The 21006-nt window shown below is 32.6% G+C and overlaps 2 protein-coding genes across 3 annotated transcripts; one reads left to right on the top strand and one right to left on the bottom strand.

Moving 5' to 3' along the window:
• Window positions 1-204: 204 nt before the first annotated feature.
• Usf (upstream transcription factor usf) lies at window positions 205-10654 on the top strand. Of its 2 annotated transcripts, XM_088262176.1 has the most exons (7): window positions 205-340; window positions 591-640; window positions 1630-1710; window positions 5124-5273; window positions 5890-5990; window positions 6498-6700; window positions 7564-10654. In XM_088262176.1, exons 1-7 carry the CDS (start codon window positions 294-296, stop codon window positions 7718-7720), a joined length of 789 nt encoding a protein of 262 aa, XP_088118302.1. In that variant the 5' UTR covers window positions 205-293; the 3' UTR covers window positions 7721-10654. The 2 variants fall into 2 exon arrangements, with proteins under 2 accessions (XP_088118302.1, XP_088118303.1); XM_088262177.1 differs by lacking the exon at window positions 1630-1710 and having other exon boundaries at window positions 7564-10363.
• Window positions 10655-12124: 1470 nt separating this feature from the next.
• Window positions 12125-20889, bottom strand: LOC148308146 (uncharacterized). The gene is made up of 12 exons (XM_088262175.1): window positions 20644-20889; window positions 20314-20552; window positions 20049-20231; window positions 19190-19323; window positions 16581-16832; window positions 15541-15793; window positions 15344-15448; window positions 14792-14912; window positions 14498-14644; window positions 14085-14233; window positions 13533-13627; window positions 12125-13236 (listed from the first exon to the last, which is right to left on the bottom strand). The coding sequence occupies exons 1-12, from the start codon at window positions 20779-20781 to the stop codon at window positions 12617-12619; spliced, it is 2436 nt and encodes an 811-aa protein (XP_088118301.1). The 5' UTR covers window positions 20782-20889; the 3' UTR covers window positions 12125-12616.
• Between the last annotated feature and the right edge of the window lie 117 nt (window positions 20890-21006).

Genomic DNA, 21006 nt, shown 5'->3' with positions numbered 1-21006 from the left:
TTCATGAACCGGGTAAATATATCAGAATGAAGACACTAAAAAAACCTGAAGCTATTATTCCTTTGAATTTGCCGCGCTAACCTCCTGTTCACATATTGCTATTTCATGGATTAAGTACAGTGCGTAGATACGCTTTATGTGTTTATATTGAACGTCAAATGCTTGAAGAAAACTATGCCCATTAGTTTAGTCATACCGATTTGGCGAGTGGCCATTTGTATTCCGCCGCTCACATGACCTGTTTATTTGTCCCCGTGATCAAATCGTGAAAATTCAAAAATATTTTTGACGGAATGGCCAAAATCGAGATTGATTCATTGGACACTTCTTTAGACAATAGGTAAATTATCAGAATACTTAATAATACTATCTAAATACGCGAATTGATTACATAATCTGTATTTTATTAGTAGTGAAGGTCATATCTCTGTGATAGTTAAGTGCAACTTGGCAATTACGGTCATCGTTTGTTGTCATCAAATTTAAAGTTTTAATGGACCTTTGTATTGGAGAGGAAATAACGCCGCTGTGGATCTTGTCCTCCATTCGATATCTACCCTGAGAGTTAAATAATTTATCATTTTTTTCAGTGGTGATGGTGATCACGAGATTTTGGGAATGGTAGATGACGGATCATTTGGTAAGTTATACTGAATACCATTAATTAGTTTGTTCTGCAATTTGTGAAATGAATATGCCATTAGTCAATAATATCAATATTTTTGTTGTGCCCTCATTATTATTATTGCTATTATTCGTTTATCATTCAATGTGCTTTACATTATTTAATTTATTTTTATTGATTTAGTCTAATGTGGCGCTTGTATTTAAGGTTCCTTGCTAATCATTTACAAAATTTGCATTCTAACCTTTTTGACAGTGTTAAAAGTTAACTTATAGATTATGTTCGTAAAAGCTAACTGGGGATCTGATAATGGAGTATTGCTCTAAATATTCATAAGATGTGACATTAAAGGTTTAAATGGAATATTTTGTCCGCCGGACTATTTTGTAATATCTTGATTTAGAGCATTCCAGTTCCTTCTTTGGATCAATTATGGAAATAATTTTAGATGAGGTTATCTGTTCCCGATTCTGGGTAATAGTTAAAACAATTTTTTAAATAATATGCCTCACAGTAATTCTTTTATGGTTAACATCTAATTGCCGCAATGATGTACGTCCGATGCTCCCAATTATTAACGAATTATCCAAATTTACCAAGGAATTAGTATGTCAACTCACATGACCCTTACCCTTCAAATACAGAAATCTATTAAATAAATAAATATGTTTTGCTGCTAAGCACAGGCTGTACCTTTATTTCACTTTTTGTGAAGTCTAGCTTTATAATAAAATAATAAAACCCTTATCCGCACCCCAATGATGCATAGGGCAAGATAACACTGCGTCATATAAACGCAGTGTTATCTTGATCGTTTACACATGAAGGAAAGGTGATCAGCCCTCCGCTTCAGGTACCAGTCCAGGGTAATAATATTGAATAAATAATACAGTGAAAAAATCACTATATATCACTTAGTCTAGCTTTGGTAGTTATGTCGTAAAGAGTTTTTAATCGCATTGCACAATGGGGTTAAGTTGATGACTGTCAATATTATTTTTCAGGAAGTGGGGGAGATGACAAGAGTCACTTGGCAAAGTTTATGGAATCGGGCGAAGATGAAGTTGCTTATTATAAAAATTCTTGTGAGTTCATTTTCAATGAATAGACTTTTATTTATCTATAACTATTGGGGCCTGGTTCCAACAGGGAACCAAAATATCTTATAAAAGGCGCACATGTAAAACTTAGAAACTGATTTCAAAAATACTATTCTAGTCTTATTATAGTATTCTAGTCTTGAAACAGGCGCCAGAACTTAAATCTTTTATAAAAAAAATGTGTATCCAATTCTCAACACATTGTTTGCAGGAAACATTCAAAAGGGTCTTTTACATACTGTAGAACGGGGCTACTTGAACTTTGATGTGTTACTTGAGCCCAGTACAAAAAAAAATTAAATCTGTATTTGGGCTACAATAATGAACGTATCGACATGATTCATTGTTTCCCTGACAGGTGACACTTATTGTCACGATACTTCGATCGATACCACAATCTGAATATTTTTTTTTTGTACTGGGCTCAAGTAACACATCAAAGTTCAAGTAGCCCCGTTCTACGGTACTGTTGGTAGAGAGCGGAAGACGCTTATAAGTGTTCTATTTGCTTACTTTTGGTAGAGCGTGAGAGATGCCAAAAAACATAGTAAAGATAAGAATTGAGTTTGCGGTTACTTGTGATTAATATACAACCCTTATTACTAAACTAATTAGGGTTGGGGTTGATTTGAAACCTGCTCGACAACAATGTGTTTAAATATATTACTTGTGGTTTATAACTTTAAAGTTTTGTATTATTCTTGTTTGAATCTTTTCTATTGCTGTTAGTATCCGGTTTCCTTGCTGTTAGTATCTGTGGCTGATAGTCATCCTCCAAGTAACAATTAAATTATATCTCCAAGCAAATAGTTCTACATACATCCAAGGATAGAAATATCTCTTAAGGTGGAGACTGACTGGAGCATTTCGTCGATGTGAGCATTCAGGCTGTCAGTACACCGAGCCGAGCGCTCCATCCATAGTTTCGGATGCTCGGTGATGCTCGTCGCGAGCGATGTTACGACATTATGTTACGGCAAAATGCTCCGGTCAGTCTCCACCTTTAAAGGTGGGGGCTGACCGGAGTCATTTTGTCATAATGTAACACGTCATGATGCGAGTATTCATATGGTTAGTACAGCGCTCTGAGTGCTCCACCCGATGTCTGATGCTTTCCGCGAATGTTACATTACGACGAAATGCTCCGGTCAGTCCCCACCATAAGATGTGGTTTAAAAGTTTGATAAACCAAAATGCTAAAATTATCTAAGTTTTTAAATAAGTTCTTGTCAGTGTGGCAATTATATTCTTTTGTGATTCATATTCACTTGAAGGATGAGAATGATAGTCGGAGTCCGTATCAAATATAACAGTTCCACTGGATATGATTAAATTTTCAAATGCTACTTTTAAAACGTGATAAATCAACAAAAAAGTTCCTGAATACTATGTGCCATTCCAGTGCATAATCTGTAAAAAAAACATTATTTTATGTACATATATATATATATTTTTTAAACCCATATCCGCACCCCAAGGGTGCATAGTGTACTGCATTAAATAAACGCAGTATTATCTCGATCGTTAACACATGAAGGCAACGTGATCAGCCCTCCGCTTCAGGTACCAGTCCAGGGTAATATCGACCAAATATTAGAGTTACAAATCACTTATATTTATTTGACCCCACGCTAGGAATCAAAACCCGGCACCTCCAGTATGGTAGCCAAGCGTGCTGACCATTACACTACAGAGGCGGACAATCGCATTTTATATTTAGACTATGAATAAACATAGACTCCTTGAAGGACCACTACTAGACTCCGAGAAAGTGAAGCTTTTACCACCAAGAAAGGATGTGAGCTACATGACTCGTGTAGGTCTTGAGAGTGAGCTATGATACAGAGGGAGGTCACAATAGACCTAATATGGTCGCAGTGACATAAGGGATGCAAGATCCCTTGACCTCATATTTATAAAAAAAATAATAAACATTGAGTACACCCATATTGTATAATCATAACAAGCCTTAAATATCTGTTCATTCCTTTATTTTACCACGGTTGGCCCATAATAATTGCCATCTTCTATTGTTAACCCCTTTATGCCCTTGAGCGAGATGGTTTTCCGAACTGAATGTCTTCCAATTTCTGCTTATCCGAGTTATGCTCCCCTGTCTGCAATTGTAGTGTTCTATGTTTAGTTAATTCGAGTGACATTTGCCAGCTCGAACTTAAAAAAATAAATAAAAAGCATTGTGATGAATACAACATTTTGAGTGTGTCCAAATACTTGTTCACAAAATCTGGATGATATACAATTACAGGAGTTATTTTCATATTATTTTTTGACAATAGATGTCTCTAGTGAAGTTCTAGTGATTCAAGAACAAGGTTTCTAAATTGGTTCATATATATATATAGAACTTCCAAGTATTTGAGTGGTGTGGTTGTCAATGATGGGTAGAATTGGTGAATGTTGCACGTGTGTAAAGTGATCACTTAAACCAGCCTATGACGGTCGTCAGCCCCGTAAAGGCCCAGCATTGTGATGTGTTTGCCAATTATTTTATTCAATGTTAATTTGCCTGCAGTTGTAATTGGGAATATTTTGTTTTGCTTGTTTGTTACTTACAATATTGTTTTCATACATCATATTAAATAAATTATTTATTTAGTTAATTTGAGTATAGAGTATATTTAGTATGGCATAGTAATTTTGCATATTTAAAATGTTTAATTTAATTAACAATGTTCTATAAATGTCAACTTTATGGGTACAAAAGTTAAAAGAAATTGCAACTCCACTTTTACAGTGTGACAAAAAATCAAAAGAAAATATCAAATCCTCAAAAAATAAATAAAACACAATTAAAAAAAAAAATAACATCAAATGTAAATAAGCTTTTATTAAAATGTTTCCATAAAATAATACAACCATGAACGAAGCTAGGGCAAAACACCGGTGTTTAATAAGATTGACCTGCGTGTGGTACATATTATGAAATCACCTGAAGAACTATGTACCAGTACCTATGTACCTTCCTATTTATGTCTGTTACGCCCAGGCTTCCACGAATGTGTGAACTCTTTATTTTGTCTCTAAGGGGCACTCCCGCTGACCATCAGAGCATTCGCATTTAAGCATCAATAGACCAAACAGGTAGAAATACCTTTCCCATCCTTAGGGCGCTTGTGAACACAGAATTTTACTGTCCAGCAGTCTAGTTTTTTCAAATAAAACCGACGTCAACACTTTAGCGTGATCGAGTTAACGCGCACCGTGATCACACACTGATCCGGAGAAAGACGGACAAGTGCACAAGCCAATCATCCGATTTTTCATGCTGACCAGACTGCCAGATAGTAAAATTCCGTGTAGTGCACGAGGGCTGTTAGTGTGTTGATATGATTGGATGATGCATTGTGATTTACGCGGAGTTGTTTGACACTGTGTAGCTGGCGGCACAGTGACATACCATCTTGTGCATGTGGCGGGGGAGGATGGCGGTGGAGTCTCGGCGCCGACACAGCACTACTCGACGTCCGGAGTCCAGGATGGGCCCACTCCGCAGTCCCTCCACACGGTGCTCGCTAACTCTGTCAATGGTAACCCACACCTATACCACATCACTTTCTCGTCTACTCAAGCATTCTTTTATATATTTTTAATTTAAGTTTTACTTAGTAAATACCAATATTGTTGGGTAATGTATCCAAAATTAAACAAGGTATATTTGGTTGAATTCTACATTTATTTATGTATATGTTAATACGTGACGCGTTTTGTCTTCTTAGGACATTATCAAACACATTATTGTGTTTGAAAATGTGTTTGAAGACGAAACGCGTCACGTATTAACATATACATAAATAAATGTAGAATTCAACCAAATAAACCTTGTTTAATTTTGGATATATTACCCAACAATTCAATATGGAATTCTACCAACTGTCTGCAGTTACATTAAATAATACCACTATTTTTTAAAATCTGTTGTAACACGTTGGTTCCGCCACAAAAAAGTGAAACCTCAGAAGTGTTAGTGTTTTCTTGCGAACTGATAATGGAATAAATCATTTTACGAATTTGTGAAAAAAAGACACGGTGAAAGTTAATGCTTATGCTGACCTTTTTCCCTATGTTACACCTTGCAATTGAACCTATGTTCAAGCGTGCTATTGCAAATGTACCAATAATTTAAATATGTAATTTGGATTACAGGACAATTATACGTTATTGGAAACCCAGAAGTATTTGGAGGTTCCGGTAGTAAACCTGCTATCCCTAGAGAAACCCATGCCAAAGGACCGAGTATGAAAAAGGTTACTGATTCTTATTCACTACAAATTGTTTCTTTATTATTATTTTTTAAATCAACAAATTTGATCGGGGTTTAAGAACGTTTGTGAGAAAAAACTATTATGTTACTCGCACAATTTATGCACTGTGATTTCTTAGTACATATGGTGATCTTTTTTCTCATGGAATTTTGTGTGTAGGTGCTGCTTTATACTATAAGTATCGTGAATGTTTTTTGCAGAACCTTTGTCACAACTTTGTTTTTAACCACTTTTTATTGGTACTATTCTCCAACTGGCTTTAGCAAAAACCTTGGGTTAAACATGTACTCTTTAACATAGACATGTACTATGTTAAAGAGTTCACGTTTAACCCTGATGATAACAAGGTTCTTGTCGAAACCGGTTGGAGAAAAGTACCAATATAAACGGTTAAAAACAAAGTAGTTTTATTTTATTTTATAAAGTTTAATGAAAAAAAATCTTGAATAGTTAGGAAACAACTAATCATGACATAATTATAAAATACAGCGAGACGATCGGCGGAGGATGACACACAACGAAGTGGAGCGACGCCGGAGGGACAAAATTAACAACTGGATCGTGAAGCTGGACAAACTGATGCCGCCCAGCGTCGATACGGGGGACAAGTGCAATGGGGACGGCCAGAGCAAGGGAGGCATACTGGCCAAGGCCTGCGACTACATCACCGAGCTCAAGGAAAGTGAGGCCAGGTCAGTAAACATTCATCAATAGGGTATTATCACTCGGGAGGAATATTTAATTTAACCCTTTGAGGACAGAATAAATTTTTTTATTAATTGATTCGGCAGTCACTTTGTGGTAAAATCTATCCATTTTTAATTAATGTTTTACTTAGCAAATACCACTATTTCTTAAAATCTACTGTGACATCCTTGGATATCTTCAGTCTACCGGAAGTATAGAAACATCTCATGAAATACAAATATTTTTTAACTGTTAAAATGTTGCTAAACATGGTTTACAAATATACCTTTACTAGTAAATACATATTATTTTATTTATTTATCCACCTCTGTAGTGTAGCGGTCAGTGCGTTTGGCTACCCGGGTTCGATACCCAGGGGGGTCGAGATAAATATAAGTGATTTTCACTCTGATTTATTTAATATTACCCTGGACTGGTACAAGAAGCGCAGGGCTTATCACCTTGCCTTCATGCAATAAACAAACAAGATAACACTGCGTCGCTACGATGCAGTGCCCAGTGCACCATTGGGTGCGGATAAGGGTTAAAAGAAAGATGTAGTAAATACACACTTTAGTTCAAAAGTGAATTTCAAAATACGGTGGAACCTCTCATAATGGGCAAAAAAAAAAGTGAAAAAGTTGCTTCCTTAACAAGCGACATTTCGCATGAGTTGCAGAGAAAAGGTAAGTCCCTTTTTCACGATATTCACTTGTGACCCAGGACTTCTGCGCCTGTCAATTTTTTTTTTTTCTATTAACAAATAAGATTCTGGAACGAATTATGCTTGTTGTGAGAGGTTCCACTGTAGTAAGGTCTTATTATTATTTGTTTCAAATACTTTGATTTATATTTTTGAAACTTACAGGTGGATGGAGGCAATAAAGGATGAAGAACGCCTAAAAGGAGAATTGTTGAATCTGACAATGCAAGTATCCAACTTGAAAAGAATAAACATGTTACTGCGCAACCAACTTTCCCAGAATGGTATTGTTCCTAATACCGAGCTACCGGACGTATCATAGCTCTTGTTGCAAATTTTGTTTTTATGTTTTGCAATAGTAAATTACTTTTACTACAGTTTACAAAGATATAATGATTTAATTGAATTATTACTATGTACAAAAGTCATCAATCATTTGGCGAGTGTCCTCAGTGCTCTGAACAAAAATTATCCAAAATTCATTTAATAATTCTTAAGGTCGAATTTCTGAGTTTGCTACCGTAGGGGCATTTGTCCACTACACGGAATGTTACCATCTGGCACGTCAGTTAGCGTTTTAAAACGACAATTAGCTTGGAATGGCATGTGTGCTTTTGTCTATATTTTTTCGGATCGGTGCTCTTGATGGGTGCGTGAACACGTTGCGCGTAAATTTGATCACGCTAAACTGTCGTAGTCGCTTTCATTTTTCAAAACCGGACTGCCGGATGGCAAATTCCGGGTAGTGGACAATCGCCCTAAGAGAGGCGATGCTCCCATTTATTATATCCAAAGAGGACACCCTCTAGCTCGCAAACACTCAACTGTTCCTGTAACTTCCCACTTCTTGAGACCCTCTCAATAGTCGGTACTTTCATGTAAATATTCTTTAAAGTACTATGCAAGAGATTATACCTCAACGTTCGGCACGTTAAGTGAGTAACAACAAATTACATTAATTTCTTTAAAAAAATACAAGTTCATTTGTAACAAGGAGCGTCCGGTGCTCTTACAGCCATGCCCTAAAGGTGGGGACTGACCGGAGCATTTCGTTGTAACGTAACATCGCTCGCGGCGAGCAGCCCGACTATGTATGCAGCGCTCGGCTCGCTGTACTGACTATACGAATGCTCGCATCGTAACGTGTTATGGTATGACGAAATGGCTTTGGTCAGTCCCTACCATAAGGATTTAGACCTTTGGATTGTTATTTAGTTTTTTCAGCATTTGACACAAAAATAATGTACATATTTGCCTAATGAATGTATGTTGAGAGTGAGTTGATTCGCTAGCTAGGAGTTTTGATTTAATATAAAGGTTTATTCAATATAGTCAAGGTATATTTTAAATATCAAATGATGAATAACAATCAATATTTTTCTTACTGTTATTCTTAGAGCCACATGTATTATATTTCTATTTATTTGCAATGATTTTTAGTTTTATCAATGTGATTATATAAATATCCGATTATGACCAAATTTGTACTATTATTTCTAGTTGCTAAATTAAATGTATTAAACACTTCATTGCTAGTGAAAATGTTAAAGTATTATATTTTTTTCTCAATTTAATCCGTTGTTGCAAGTTAACGGTATGATAAATATAATATGCAACATTTGACAAGAAGAAGTTACGACGAGTGACTATAAGTTTTCATTTTTCTAAACAATGTTATCGATGTGGAAAAGTGATCTTTAATGGTTTTGCGGAGCAATGTTATTTTGAATAATAAAAATGTCTACAAAGCCAGATAGCAAAATATTCTACGATTAACAGTCAACAACAAGCATTGCTAAAATGAACTAGCTGAATATGTTTTCTACAACATTTTTTTATTTGATTATGTTTTTAAAGGGTAATATTATAGTGCAACCATATATTTGGGTTGTTTAATGAACGGTGTTCGATAAATGTTACCTAAACACCATGTTATCTATCAGTTAGTGTGGGAATACACTAGCAGCTTAAATCAGCCGCACATTCCAGTTTCAATATGTGCACACTCGGTCGCAAGCTGCAATGGTCGATTGGTTACTAGTATACTACTGGACTTAATATCTTTTACTAATTGTCAAAGTGTCTAATGCGTGGCCTGCTTATTTATAATTTATTATTATTCGAATAAATTTTCAAATGATTTTGCGACTTACATTTATGGCCATAAAATAACTTTTTTTATTTCTTGATATAAAAAAATCGATTCCATCAATAATTTCTAAAATGTCGAACAGCTTAGTGGAGTTACTGGAATGAGAAAAATATGTTCTAAATGTCAGCTGCTTATATTTAGGGGAATCGTTAAGTAATATTTTTGTGTTTCTTTTACCGTGAACTCTTTACATACAAATTATGTGTTTATAAAAGTAGATCCTGAAAAATATACAAAAACAACAAATTGCATTTCAAAAGCGTATTATTTATTTAAAAAAAAAAGTTATTAATTTTTGCAGTAAGGAAAACTTGAAAATTGTAAACATGTAACTGTAGTATGTTAATGAAATTTAATTCATAGCTAATTAAATTTGTTGTGCATTATTTGGATATAATTTTATAAATATATCATCAATAAAGAGTTTATGGATAAATAAGTATTTACGAGAATAGCACTTTCGATATTCCTCTAGAGCATCTTTTTAGTGATAATATTAATCATATCATTTAACGTGTTACAATTTGTACCTTTATTTTTCAATTAGGTAATGGAGAGTAATATATATTTTGTTTATATCGATGGTTTGATGAATATGTATAGTGCTAATTATGTATAAAAAAATTGAGCAAAAGTATGTCTGATGTGCCTTTTAAAGTGGCTCAAACTTTCTCATAATTATAATTAAATTGCAATATAAGTTTTCTCATAGTTAATATGAGCATTGTGATTTAAAGTTATTCAATGTCAATTTTTAATCGAATGTAATATTTTCTAGATAAATAAATACTTACGCCGATAGCTATAAATAAACTTTCATATTTTCTAAACTAAAATTGCGTAGTTAAAAATTTTAAACAAATCCAGGTTTGTCATTCCGAACAAACAGTAAAAAAATTACCAACATGGTAGGATTACTATACACCCTCTTTATCCCTAGACATATATTAATTTTCTAAGATTTTTTAAAATTATAAGTAGGCAAATTCAGCTTTTAAATTTTGCATTTTAATTTCGCTAGTAAATTTTTGCGTAGCACTTCCAATCCCCATCCGGACTATAAATTGTCACACACCTTTTTAGTGTGAAAACCAAAAGAAAAAATCATTTTCTTTTTCGTTGTTTTAATGTGGTAACCCTACTATAAGAGAAAAATGTATGGCTTTACTATTTAATATTAATTATGCGACATTGTTAGTATCTGTAGTTTCATGGGAGGCATTGATATAATATTTTGGCAGTGTCAAATGTTGTCTTGTCTCCGAGGTACAGATACATTGTTGTGAGTATATCGTGAAAACTAAAAAAATTCTAAGTCACGCTTTTAAATTCAGCAAAAAAATAGTTAAAACCTAATCTATAATGCCAGGGCAATGCTAAATTTGAATTTGAGAAAGTAATTTAAAAATCCTGTTGAGTCTTTAAACATTTAAATGTTTTTTTTTCTAAAATTACATTTCAATTGGCCAGTTTTCATAATATGTCACAAGTGTTTAAAATATTTTTGCCATCATGTACTGTTTTTTTTTTGCGTGTTAAAATTGCATTTTAAGTTTTTATTTCTGCAATGCCATATCGGCTGTCCAAACTCAAAACACAGTAAGGGACATTTTTTTTGTAGTATGTTTTTTTTGCATGTTTTGACTAAGTAGATTCTACTTAGTCTAAAAATGCAAAAAAAACGTATTACAAAAAAATATCCCTTACTGTGTTTTAAGTTTGGACAGCCGATATGTGTATCTTATTGTCTTCCTAAAATTAGAAATCTGCAATTTAACACAGAAAACATAGATAGTTTAGGTAAATTGAAATAATGGATATAGGTAATATTATTTAGGACAAATAAAACAAGGTTTCTTAAAATTTTATCCCAAAGAGAAGTCCCGTGAATATGTTTTGTAAATACCTTTTTTATACATTAAATAATTTTTTTTTTTAATGAACAGGTGATCGATGGTTTATTTTTTATTTAACATGTAAATTGATAAACTTGATTTCTTATTACCAAGTCTTTAGGTTACTTCGAAAAGGTTCTAACAGATAAAGAATCGTACGAAGTAAGAACCATTTCAAAGTAACCTAACACATTTTTTTTATACCGAAATGACAATACTAAATTTATGTATTTGACATAAAACTTATTTCGAGCCTACTTTAATAGCAGTACATATTCTGTGATTTTTCTTCATCAAAACTATTGATGATGTAATAAAACTTAGTATTACTGGATTCAAGTGTCCTTTTTAGTTTTGATTCAATACATACATATTTGAGTTTAGAAAATTATTTACAGAATTTCATAATATCACTGGCATCTTTTAAGGCGTTAATGCCACTCAAAAGAGTTTTATCTGCCTTTTTAAATTGAGAGTTTTTTTTTGGAATAATAAATATCTTTTTTGTATCTACATTATTATTTTTATATATATGAAACTATTATGTAGTTTTAAATATTTTAAGATCACCTTGTGTGTGATATCTTTTTTGTTGTATTTGAAATAATTGTTGCTGTAAATATCAATGTACATTAGAAATTTAAAAATGTTGGTTTATATTTAAAAAAAATAAAGACAATTTAAACAAATATACTTTTATTTCTGTTATTATATAAACAGACAAGGTGAATTCATAAAGAACAGAATAATAAGATACAGTTTCACTGTAACATGTTGATGTTAATCCAAAGGGCTCAAATTAGGGATTTCCAGAATACTGATACATATACCACAAATATAAAACTTTACAGAAAAGTCTGTTTAGCAAAACTTTCGACTGGTCCATCACTAATGCGGTAATTCAATTCAATCCAACCAGAAAGGACCAGTTTGATAATAAAATGTAAGTTTCAGAGTAATAGTATTAAGTATGTTATTTTCTTCAAGCTCTCAAATGGATAATTTATTATCTTAACGGTTTGTTTGTAGCTTACTTAAATATCTGCTATTCTTAGAAAATTGGCGTGTAAAATAATAAATAATGTCATAATTGCACCCCATAGTGGAAATGTCAGGCGATTCGAAACGCGGTGATCGGGTTTAAGCGTAGACAGTTTCATTGTCAACTGAATCATCTTGTACTGAAATGCGAAGATTGTATTTGCAACAGCGCAGCAGTTGTAAAATCTGTCAAATCAGTTCTCGGTGTCAGAATACTGTTACTCGCTGAAGCCAAATCTATAGCTCTTTGCGTAGCAACCAAATCGGGAATGCTAAAACCTTGCTTGATGAAATCGCTGACACTTTTGTTTTCGGAGTTACTTTCTAAATCATTGCTTTTACTACTGGACAACACAAACAATGTATTGGTGTTGGCGAGATCCACAAGCCTCGGTTTGGGAGAAACGGTCCCGGGATCGGATGTCTGACTCGAATTAGTAGCTAAATTAATAGCCTCTGTGTACTCTACATTTTTTTTCCGTTTGGGTTTGTAGTGGTTTAAGTTTTGTTGCTGGAAGGCTTCCGTTTTTATTAATGCCGACGCCTCTACGGGAGTCACTTCAATTTGTGAATTCTGCGATAAAAGGAGTAAGTGGTCCTCCGTCTTGATGCAATTAACATTATGACCAGCCAAAGGAGGATCTGCAGAATTGGAAATTTGGCTGCAGGTTTTTCTCTTTTTGTGGGATGCGAGGTCATTGGATTGAGCAAATGCACGTCCGCAAACCGAACAAAGGTAAGGTTTTTCTCCTGTAAAAGATTGAGAAGCCATTAAAATATTCACATATTGATAGAAATAATACAGATACATATTTACATAAATATTAAAAAAATATATTATAAACAATAGTTATTAAGACGTGACAAAAAATATTTATTTTAATAAAGAAAAAATAAACTCATTAATTTTTTATAGAATCTAATTTTGAGCATTATAAGATCCATTCCAAAAATGAACTTGCAAATTTAAATTGACAATACAGTAATTAAATAAATAAATTTATTTGGGTTCAGAAAATTACATAATATTTACAAACATTGATTACCTGTATGTGTTCTCATATGGATAGCAAGTTTATCTGAACGAGCAAATGCTTTATTACAAAGATTACAAATAAAAGGACGTTCTCCAGTATGTTGCCTGAAAACAAAAGGTGAGACTGATATAGTTAAGAGAGTATTCATTGGTTTTATGCTTCATTTGTAAGATTTTTTGCGCTTGATTGTACATAATAATTATTCTAAATCAATCAATACCACCTCTATTATTTGACCCTTCTCTGCAGTCAAATGGTGTACATTACATGAGTAATGGTCTCATTAATCTGTTGTATTATATGCTGTGTATAAATAAATAAATACCTTATCTTTTGCATATATCAACATGATTTTAAAAATCACAGAAGGAAACATTTAAGGATTTCTAGAAATGATTAAATTGAAGTAAAATGTAAATGTAAAAATGGTGTAAACATTGGGAATTTTACTGACTATCTCTGGAGACATTTAGATAAACCATAAATTGTTGATTATTATTACGAAACTACTACATATCCGTTTCATATTGCAAAGATTTTGGCTATAAAAGTAAACTTTACCTCATATGTAGGGTGAGATCAGTAGTACGTGGATAACCTTTGCCACAAATTTTACAAATACAAGTCTTTGTTCCTGAATGCCTTCGCATGTGTACTGCCAAGTTAGAGCGTGAACTGCACGACTTCCCGCAAGTAGAGCACAAGTGTGACTAAAACAAATAGTTAAAAATTTACTGGGATTTTTAATTTATCATCGTTTTAAAGGAAAAGGTAACAATTTCAAATTTACAATGCAGTACTTTCACGTTTCAATATTTTACAGCCATAATTAATTTTTTTGTAAATGTTGATACTAATAATGTGTCTAAACTTTTTAAAAAGAAAAAAAACTGTCTCTTAATGCTACCTTATGGTATAAATTGGCAAGAAGATGATGAAAACCATATTATGTACAGTATAAAAATTACACTTACAATTTTACTGGGATTGACAATAGGTAGTATGAGTGGTTCACCATTCTTATCTTTGTGTGTCCTCATATGAGCCTGTAGATGGTTGGAATGTTTGACAATTCTATTACACAGTGGACATTCGTAAATGGGTTTAGCAATTTGCTCTCTCTGTAAAAAAGATAAATAGAAACTAATTATAAAGTACATGCTATGAATATATTATTAAGTGAGTGATTTATCTCACACAATCTACTGTCAAATGAACAATATTATGTATGTTACATAGCACAGATTTTTGAGAATATATAGCATTACCAAATGGACAGTCATATGCTTGTCGAGATGATTTTGTTTGAAGTATCCTTTTCCGCACTGTGAACACAAAAAAGACCTCTCACCAGTGTGTCTTTTCTGGTGATCTTCTAAATATTCCAATCTATGAGAAAAATAATGAAAGTTGTACATTTAAAAATGTATGATAAAATAATGAAAGTCGTGTATTCAAAGGAAATTATACAATATTTTTTATATATTGTTAAACTATAAGAATAATAATTGTTAACAGTTTTTTTTGACAAATTGCTTTTTACAATAAATAAAAGCGGAAATAAGTTTCTTAAGCAAATTATATGAAGATATATTACAGATGTCTTGGAGACAAAGCAATTCATAGAAGGGAATATGGAAGTCTTAGGCATTTCAGGTCTTATTACTTGTCAATGGCTGGCTATATTTGGGTGCAAACAAAGGTTTAAACATATTTAAAATATTTTAAAATAAAATAATTATATTATAACTATGAGAAAATACACGCATAAAATAAATATGTATTAAAAAATATTATTTATCAAAGAAATTTAAATTTACCTGTGGAACTTTTTTGGACACTCATTACAACAGAAAACCTTTCCTCGATCACGTTTTATTTTAATTTTATTTTCTCGTTTGTGTGATTTTGAGTGCTTTGATATTCTGAAAGTATAAAAACGATAAATATAAAACATGTAAGCTTTTGAGAATACATGTGCATTGATTAAAATTCAAAATGGTGGAAACATTATTACCTTGTCTTTTTATCAATTAAGTAACTGTCACAAAGTTCATCGGGATCAAATTTAATGCTGATGTTATTGCAGTGCTTCATGTTAGCCCCATTTTTCTTTGTTTTGTAAAATCTGCTGTCAGCCTCGCCAATTATTTCAGACAATATTTTTTTTGCATCATCATAATCTGAATCTGCCAAGTCGTTGCAGCCATTGCCAAGGGCGTCTCCGTAACCAGCATTCAGGTTGGCTTCTTCGATACTTGCAATCAAGTCTAAGCAAAGAGATCTTTCATTCAGATTGCAAGATTATAAAATGTAGATAATAATAACACAACATTTTGAGTGTGTCCAAATGGTTGTTCACAAATCTGGATTATCCCCCCCAATTAGGAGTTATTTTTTACACTGATTTTTGACATCTCAACATAGATTAAGAAGAATTTGGTTATTAAGAAAGTTATTAAAAAATAATAAAATAAAACACATTTTTGATGGGTTTTTTTACGCCTGCAGACGGGATTTGATATTTATGTACATATAGTTAAGACCTTAACAAAGACATTGGTACATGTGTCGAGTTGTGGTCCCGTGGTTAGTGTCGCGGACTCTTCTCGTCAGAGTTTCTCGGTTCGAACCCACTCTACCACAACTTGATACCTATTTCTAATAATGAGCCGCTTAGGCTCACAGAAATTGTGTGAAATTGAAATATTTGTGTAAATAATAAAAACACAAATATTTCTCTTTTTTTTTTAAACAAAAAAATCTTCATATAAAAACATTAAATATGTAACTCCCTCTTTTGTGACTTTGAAATGAGGCTGGCGCAGAAGGTAAAAATACTCTTCCCGTCTTAAAGTTGACTGAACGGGTAGAAATACCTTTCCCGTCCTTAGTGTGTTAAGCAAGTTTTATAACTTCGTATGCTAAAGGTAAAATTATTTCTTGAAAAAATTGTGCTGAATCTAAATGAATATAAAAGAGATATAATAGAGCGGAAATAATACATACACATTTTACAAAATACTGTACAGTAAAATAATTGGAAAGAAAAGTTACCATCTGCTCCTAGATCCAATTCATTATCCAGTTCACACGCATTGGAATCCAGTGTTAGATTATTTTCATCATTATCATTTTCACACTTTATTAGTATATTATCTGGATCAAAAGTACCGTTTTCTTTGGGATTACTTTCTGGGCTGGAGCTGTCATAGTGTGTCCTTTGATTATGCCTTTTGAGATGAAGTTTTGAGGTAAAGAAACACTGGCACAAATTACATTTATGATTTGATTCTTCAAGATGATAACCTGAAAATTTTCTTAAAATTTGAGGACAACAGTTTCACCAATGGTGTCGGCATTAGCACGTTGACTGCCAACTACGAGATAACTCGTAGATTCCATTCTTTGCTAGGATGCCGACTACGAGTTACCTCACACCGTGTTTACTTGCCATATTCGTGCAGCTAAGATAAAATTCTTAGTATATCAGTGCTAATATATAAAGATGGCTTCTGGGAAATGAACAAAAAATCAATGATGGCTTACATAAACAGGAAATTTATTGATAAATGAACAGAAAATATAATTTTATTAAAATTAAACACTTGAATATACCAGTTTAATGAGTTTTATTTTATTTACGACTAGTTTCGAAAACGAAAGATGTTTTCATCTTTTGGTACAAATTAAAATTTTTATGATTATATTTTCTAATAATTTTTTTTTATTCAAAATCAAGATGTAAAAGAATATTTTTAAATAATCGGCTTTTTAGATCTGAATTCTGAAAATTGCTGTGGCAATCAACGTGTTAACTTTGTAACACTTCAAAATTACTTGTGATCTTAGTAACCTAAGTTAAAAGTATTAGTAAATTTCAATTTTTAGTTTTAAATTAGGGAATTACTTTTGACTAAGTTTATTCAATCATATGAAATTACAACGTCCATAAAACAAACTTTTATTTGGAAAAGTTAAACTAACTAACTAGCTAAGGCGAAGTTCTTCTAATAAAAAATAAGTTTCTTGAACATTGAATAACTTAATGTGTATTATGACTTCAAATTATGAAGGACTTCACATTATAGTATGTAATTAAAATATAAGTAATGCGTTAGATAGTTATATTACAGAGAAGCAATTTATGACAAGGGAAAATAGAGGGTCAGGATATACAGGGCCTACAACCTGTCATTGGCTGGCTTGCTCCATACAAGTAACTTAAAATTAGTGATTACTTTTCACACTTCGCTCACTCCTTTTAAGATCGTCATAAATAATAAAACTTGATTTTTCAGGAGAACGATTTTAAAGTTTAAAAATATAATACAATGTATTAAAAATAAATATAGAGCCACTTACTGAACTTTTTACTGTACAACAGATCTTTTTAGGTAAAACCGGAAGATTTTTTCTCCATTTGAAAAATATTTAGTTTATTTAAAAAAATAATTAAATAATATCTTTTCTTCAAAATGCAAAAACAACACTTTCTGCATTGTAGCGGGTAAATATTAAGTTAAAAATATGCCTCTTTTGCTGGGATATAGTACATTTTCTGGGCATTCCGAAAACATACACAACTAAAAATTGACGAATTTTGATTTATGACGTTCTTGAAAGGAGTGAGCGACTTGTGAAATGTGCACACTTCTGCCCCTATTTGAACAATTATTACACTTGTTTTCCGAATATTGTATGCGTTACTAAGAAATATATGTTTGCAGAGCCTCTATTTTAGAGGTATGTCTGCAGGTAGGAGAGTGAGGATATGGAAGGTAGTTGTGAAAAATTCTCCACAAATATCGAGACTAACTGGAAATAAATATATCTTGAATTAATTTTACGATTAGCGGGAATTAAACCTGCGCTACCAGTTTTTCAGTTCGTCTACTCGACTACGCCATGACTCCTGTCGCATTATTACATTAAATCTTATATTGGCACTAGGGGAGACAAATCTAAAATAAACACTGTTAAATAGAAATTAGGGTTTGTTATATCCGTGGTGACACAGAAGATGGGCACAAGTCTGTGCTAAATGTCCTCTTCCGTTTCATCACAGATATAGAAGGCAAAATATTAGAAGGATAAAATACTAGACAAAAATATCGAAATCCTTTAGTACACAACCATGATACATGATTTACACACAACAAAGGATTGATAGTCCCAAGAATTAACAATAAATATGGGAGTCAAACACTGCAATATATCGTTCCGAACATTTTTAATTTGTTGCTGACGGATGTTAGAGGTCAAAATAAAATATGGAACAAAGGCAAAATAAAGGAATGGGTAAATGATCAAGAGTTAATTTTATGAAAATTGTAAAATGTTTATATTCTTAATTTTTTCCTCTTTTTTGTGTCTATATTAGGTTAAAATCATTAAAAACAATAAAAAATGTATTAAAAAAGAACTCCACCGACAAGACACACAAGGTGGCTTGGTGGGTCTCTGCAAAAAAAGGCTCTAAATATGTATAAATTGTGATTTAAATAAATGTATATAAATAAAAAAAAATTAAAAAATGTCCTCAAAGTCCTATGTTCAATTATAATCTCAATTATTGAGAGACTTTGCTAAATAGAAGTTCAACTGCAAAACAATTATCAATATGGGAATAAATAAGATGACACTCAAATATATAATAAACTTACATAAGTGTCTCAGCACACCATCATGATTTACAAACTGATCTCGACAAAGCGGACACACAAATTTATTTCTCTCAATTAAAAGTTCTTTATGTATCGCTTGATGCTTTTTCAGTTCAAAATTACTATGGAACTTCCTGAAATAAGAGACATCACATTTTAAAAACTTAATCAAATACACAATGATAAATGCATTATTGAAGCCCAACTTTTATGATATGCTAAGCAATAATTATAACTAATTAATATAAAATATTAAGACAGACTACTTTAATATTTTAAACTCATTGCGAAAGCGTGTCTGGCATTAGCGTGTCATGCATAAGAAAGATAAGTAGCATTTTCGCGGTGTTGGGAAGGGTGGAATGATTTAGATGGATGAGAAGAGTAAGATACCAACACGATACCATACCACCACATGTAAGGGAAAATAGAAGGGAACTCAGGAAGAAAAAACTATGAAGGAGGTATGTGGAGCAGTCAGGAGACGAGAGCCTAGCTCTTAAATTTTATATAAATATATGTATGTAGAAACAGTTCTTGTGCGTGGTAATGAGGATAGCTTGGAACGACTGGTTGTGATTGGTAGCCTGGAGGGAAAGAGAGGGAGAGGAAGATCCCCACACGATGGACCGATCAAATTAAGGCAGCAGCAGGCACCTCGGTGGTTGGAGGGCTATGTGCAGCGCAGTTAAGGGATAACTGGAGAAGATTCATTGCTTCCACAAGGTTCACAGCCCTCAGTAATAAGGACCAAGACGGAGAGAGATAGAAACAAATTTAAAATGAGATGTAAAATTGTACAAATCAGTAAAATATAAAAGCAAATAAACCATTTTTTAAATTCAATATAACAACATACCCTTTGCACAAAGCGCATGAATGGTTGTTAATGTCTTCTGTTTTTAAAGGAATTGAGTGGTTGTTTAAAACATGATCAACAAGATCTTTACTAGTGTAGAATATATCCTTACAAAGCGCGCATTCGTATTTAGGAGCAGATGTTTCGAATGATTGAAATCCATAGAATCTCTTATCTTTAGGGCTAGAATAAAAACAAATATTAATAAAAACATTAGAATTGAAAAAGAAATTTACATAACACATATTATGAAAGATGAACAAACCTAGTAAATATAGAATCCGGTGGCTGGCTATCACATTTAAGATAATCATTAATATCACTAATTCCCAGTAAACTTTCTTCCTTGATATCCATATCGGAGGAAAAATTAAAGGAATTCGTTACATAATTACGCAATTTAACATCAGATAGCTCACATTTATGTTTAAAATTTATAGCGTCGTCAGCCTGTCGAGTGCAATTTTTACAAATCTGTTCTGGTAACCCATCATTTTTAGCCAGCTGAAACAGATGACAAATTACGACAATAGTATATTATACAATTACCACAGAGCGCATAACACCGATATTTTAAAACAATTATATTATTTACCTTAATGTCAGAGCAAGTAGACACAATCTCGCAAATATTACGATCGGAGTTGAATATGTTTGACATATCAGAAGATTCTGACAAACAAATGCGACAAATGCGATCAAAGTCATATTTTATTGTAATATTTACATCCATTTTAATTCATTGTCCGTATTCAGATTGATAATAAATAACCATTTAGATTTATGCAACATTTACATACTGATTCCGCTGAGAAACGTCAAATTGAAATTTCACAAAGCCATAGAAAATAATCACGAAGTCACAAACAAGAGTGTATTTTTTTTTACGAAGGTTCCTATTTTATAGCATTTAGACATTAGTACAAAGAACTATTCTTCTTCTTCTTTCTTCATGTTC

Source organism: Brachycentrus maculatus, unplaced genomic scaffold, assembly GCF_059751285.1.
Source record: "Brachycentrus maculatus isolate JH-2025_06_01 unplaced genomic scaffold, ASM5975128v1 h1tg000175l, whole genome shotgun sequence".
NCBI classification, from domain to species: Eukaryota; Metazoa; Arthropoda; class Insecta; order Trichoptera; family Brachycentridae; genus Brachycentrus; species Brachycentrus maculatus.
This window is presented reverse-complemented; position numbering and strand designations above follow the sequence as displayed.

What these genes read in the sequence shown, in the direction of transcription:
- Usf (XM_088262176.1), top strand. Translation starts at nt 294, where the DNA reads ATGGCCAAAATCGAGATTGATTCATTGGACACTTCTTTAGACAATAG. An exon ending in GACACTTCTTTAGACAATAG is followed by an intron (nt 341 to 590) that starts GTAAATTATCAG and finishes CATTTTTTTCAG; the next exon opens with TGGTGATGGTGATCACGAGA. An exon ending in GCTCGCTAACTCTGTCAATG is followed by an intron (nt 5,274 to 5,889) that starts GTAACCCACACC and finishes TTTGGATTACAG; the next exon opens with GACAATTATACGTTATTGGA.
- LOC148308146 (XM_088262175.1), bottom strand. Translation starts at nt 20,781, where the DNA reads ATGGATGTAAATATTACAATAAAATATGACTTTGATCGCATTTGTCGC. An exon ending in AGCATATGACTGTCCATTTG is followed by an intron (nt 14,645 to 14,791) that starts GTAATGCTATAT and finishes TCTTTTTTACAG; the next exon opens with AGAGAGCAAATTGCTAAACC. An exon ending in GATCTCACCCTACATATGAG is followed by an intron (nt 13,628 to 14,084) that starts GTAAAGTTTACT and finishes TTTTGTTTTCAG; the next exon opens with GCAACATACTGGAGAACGTC.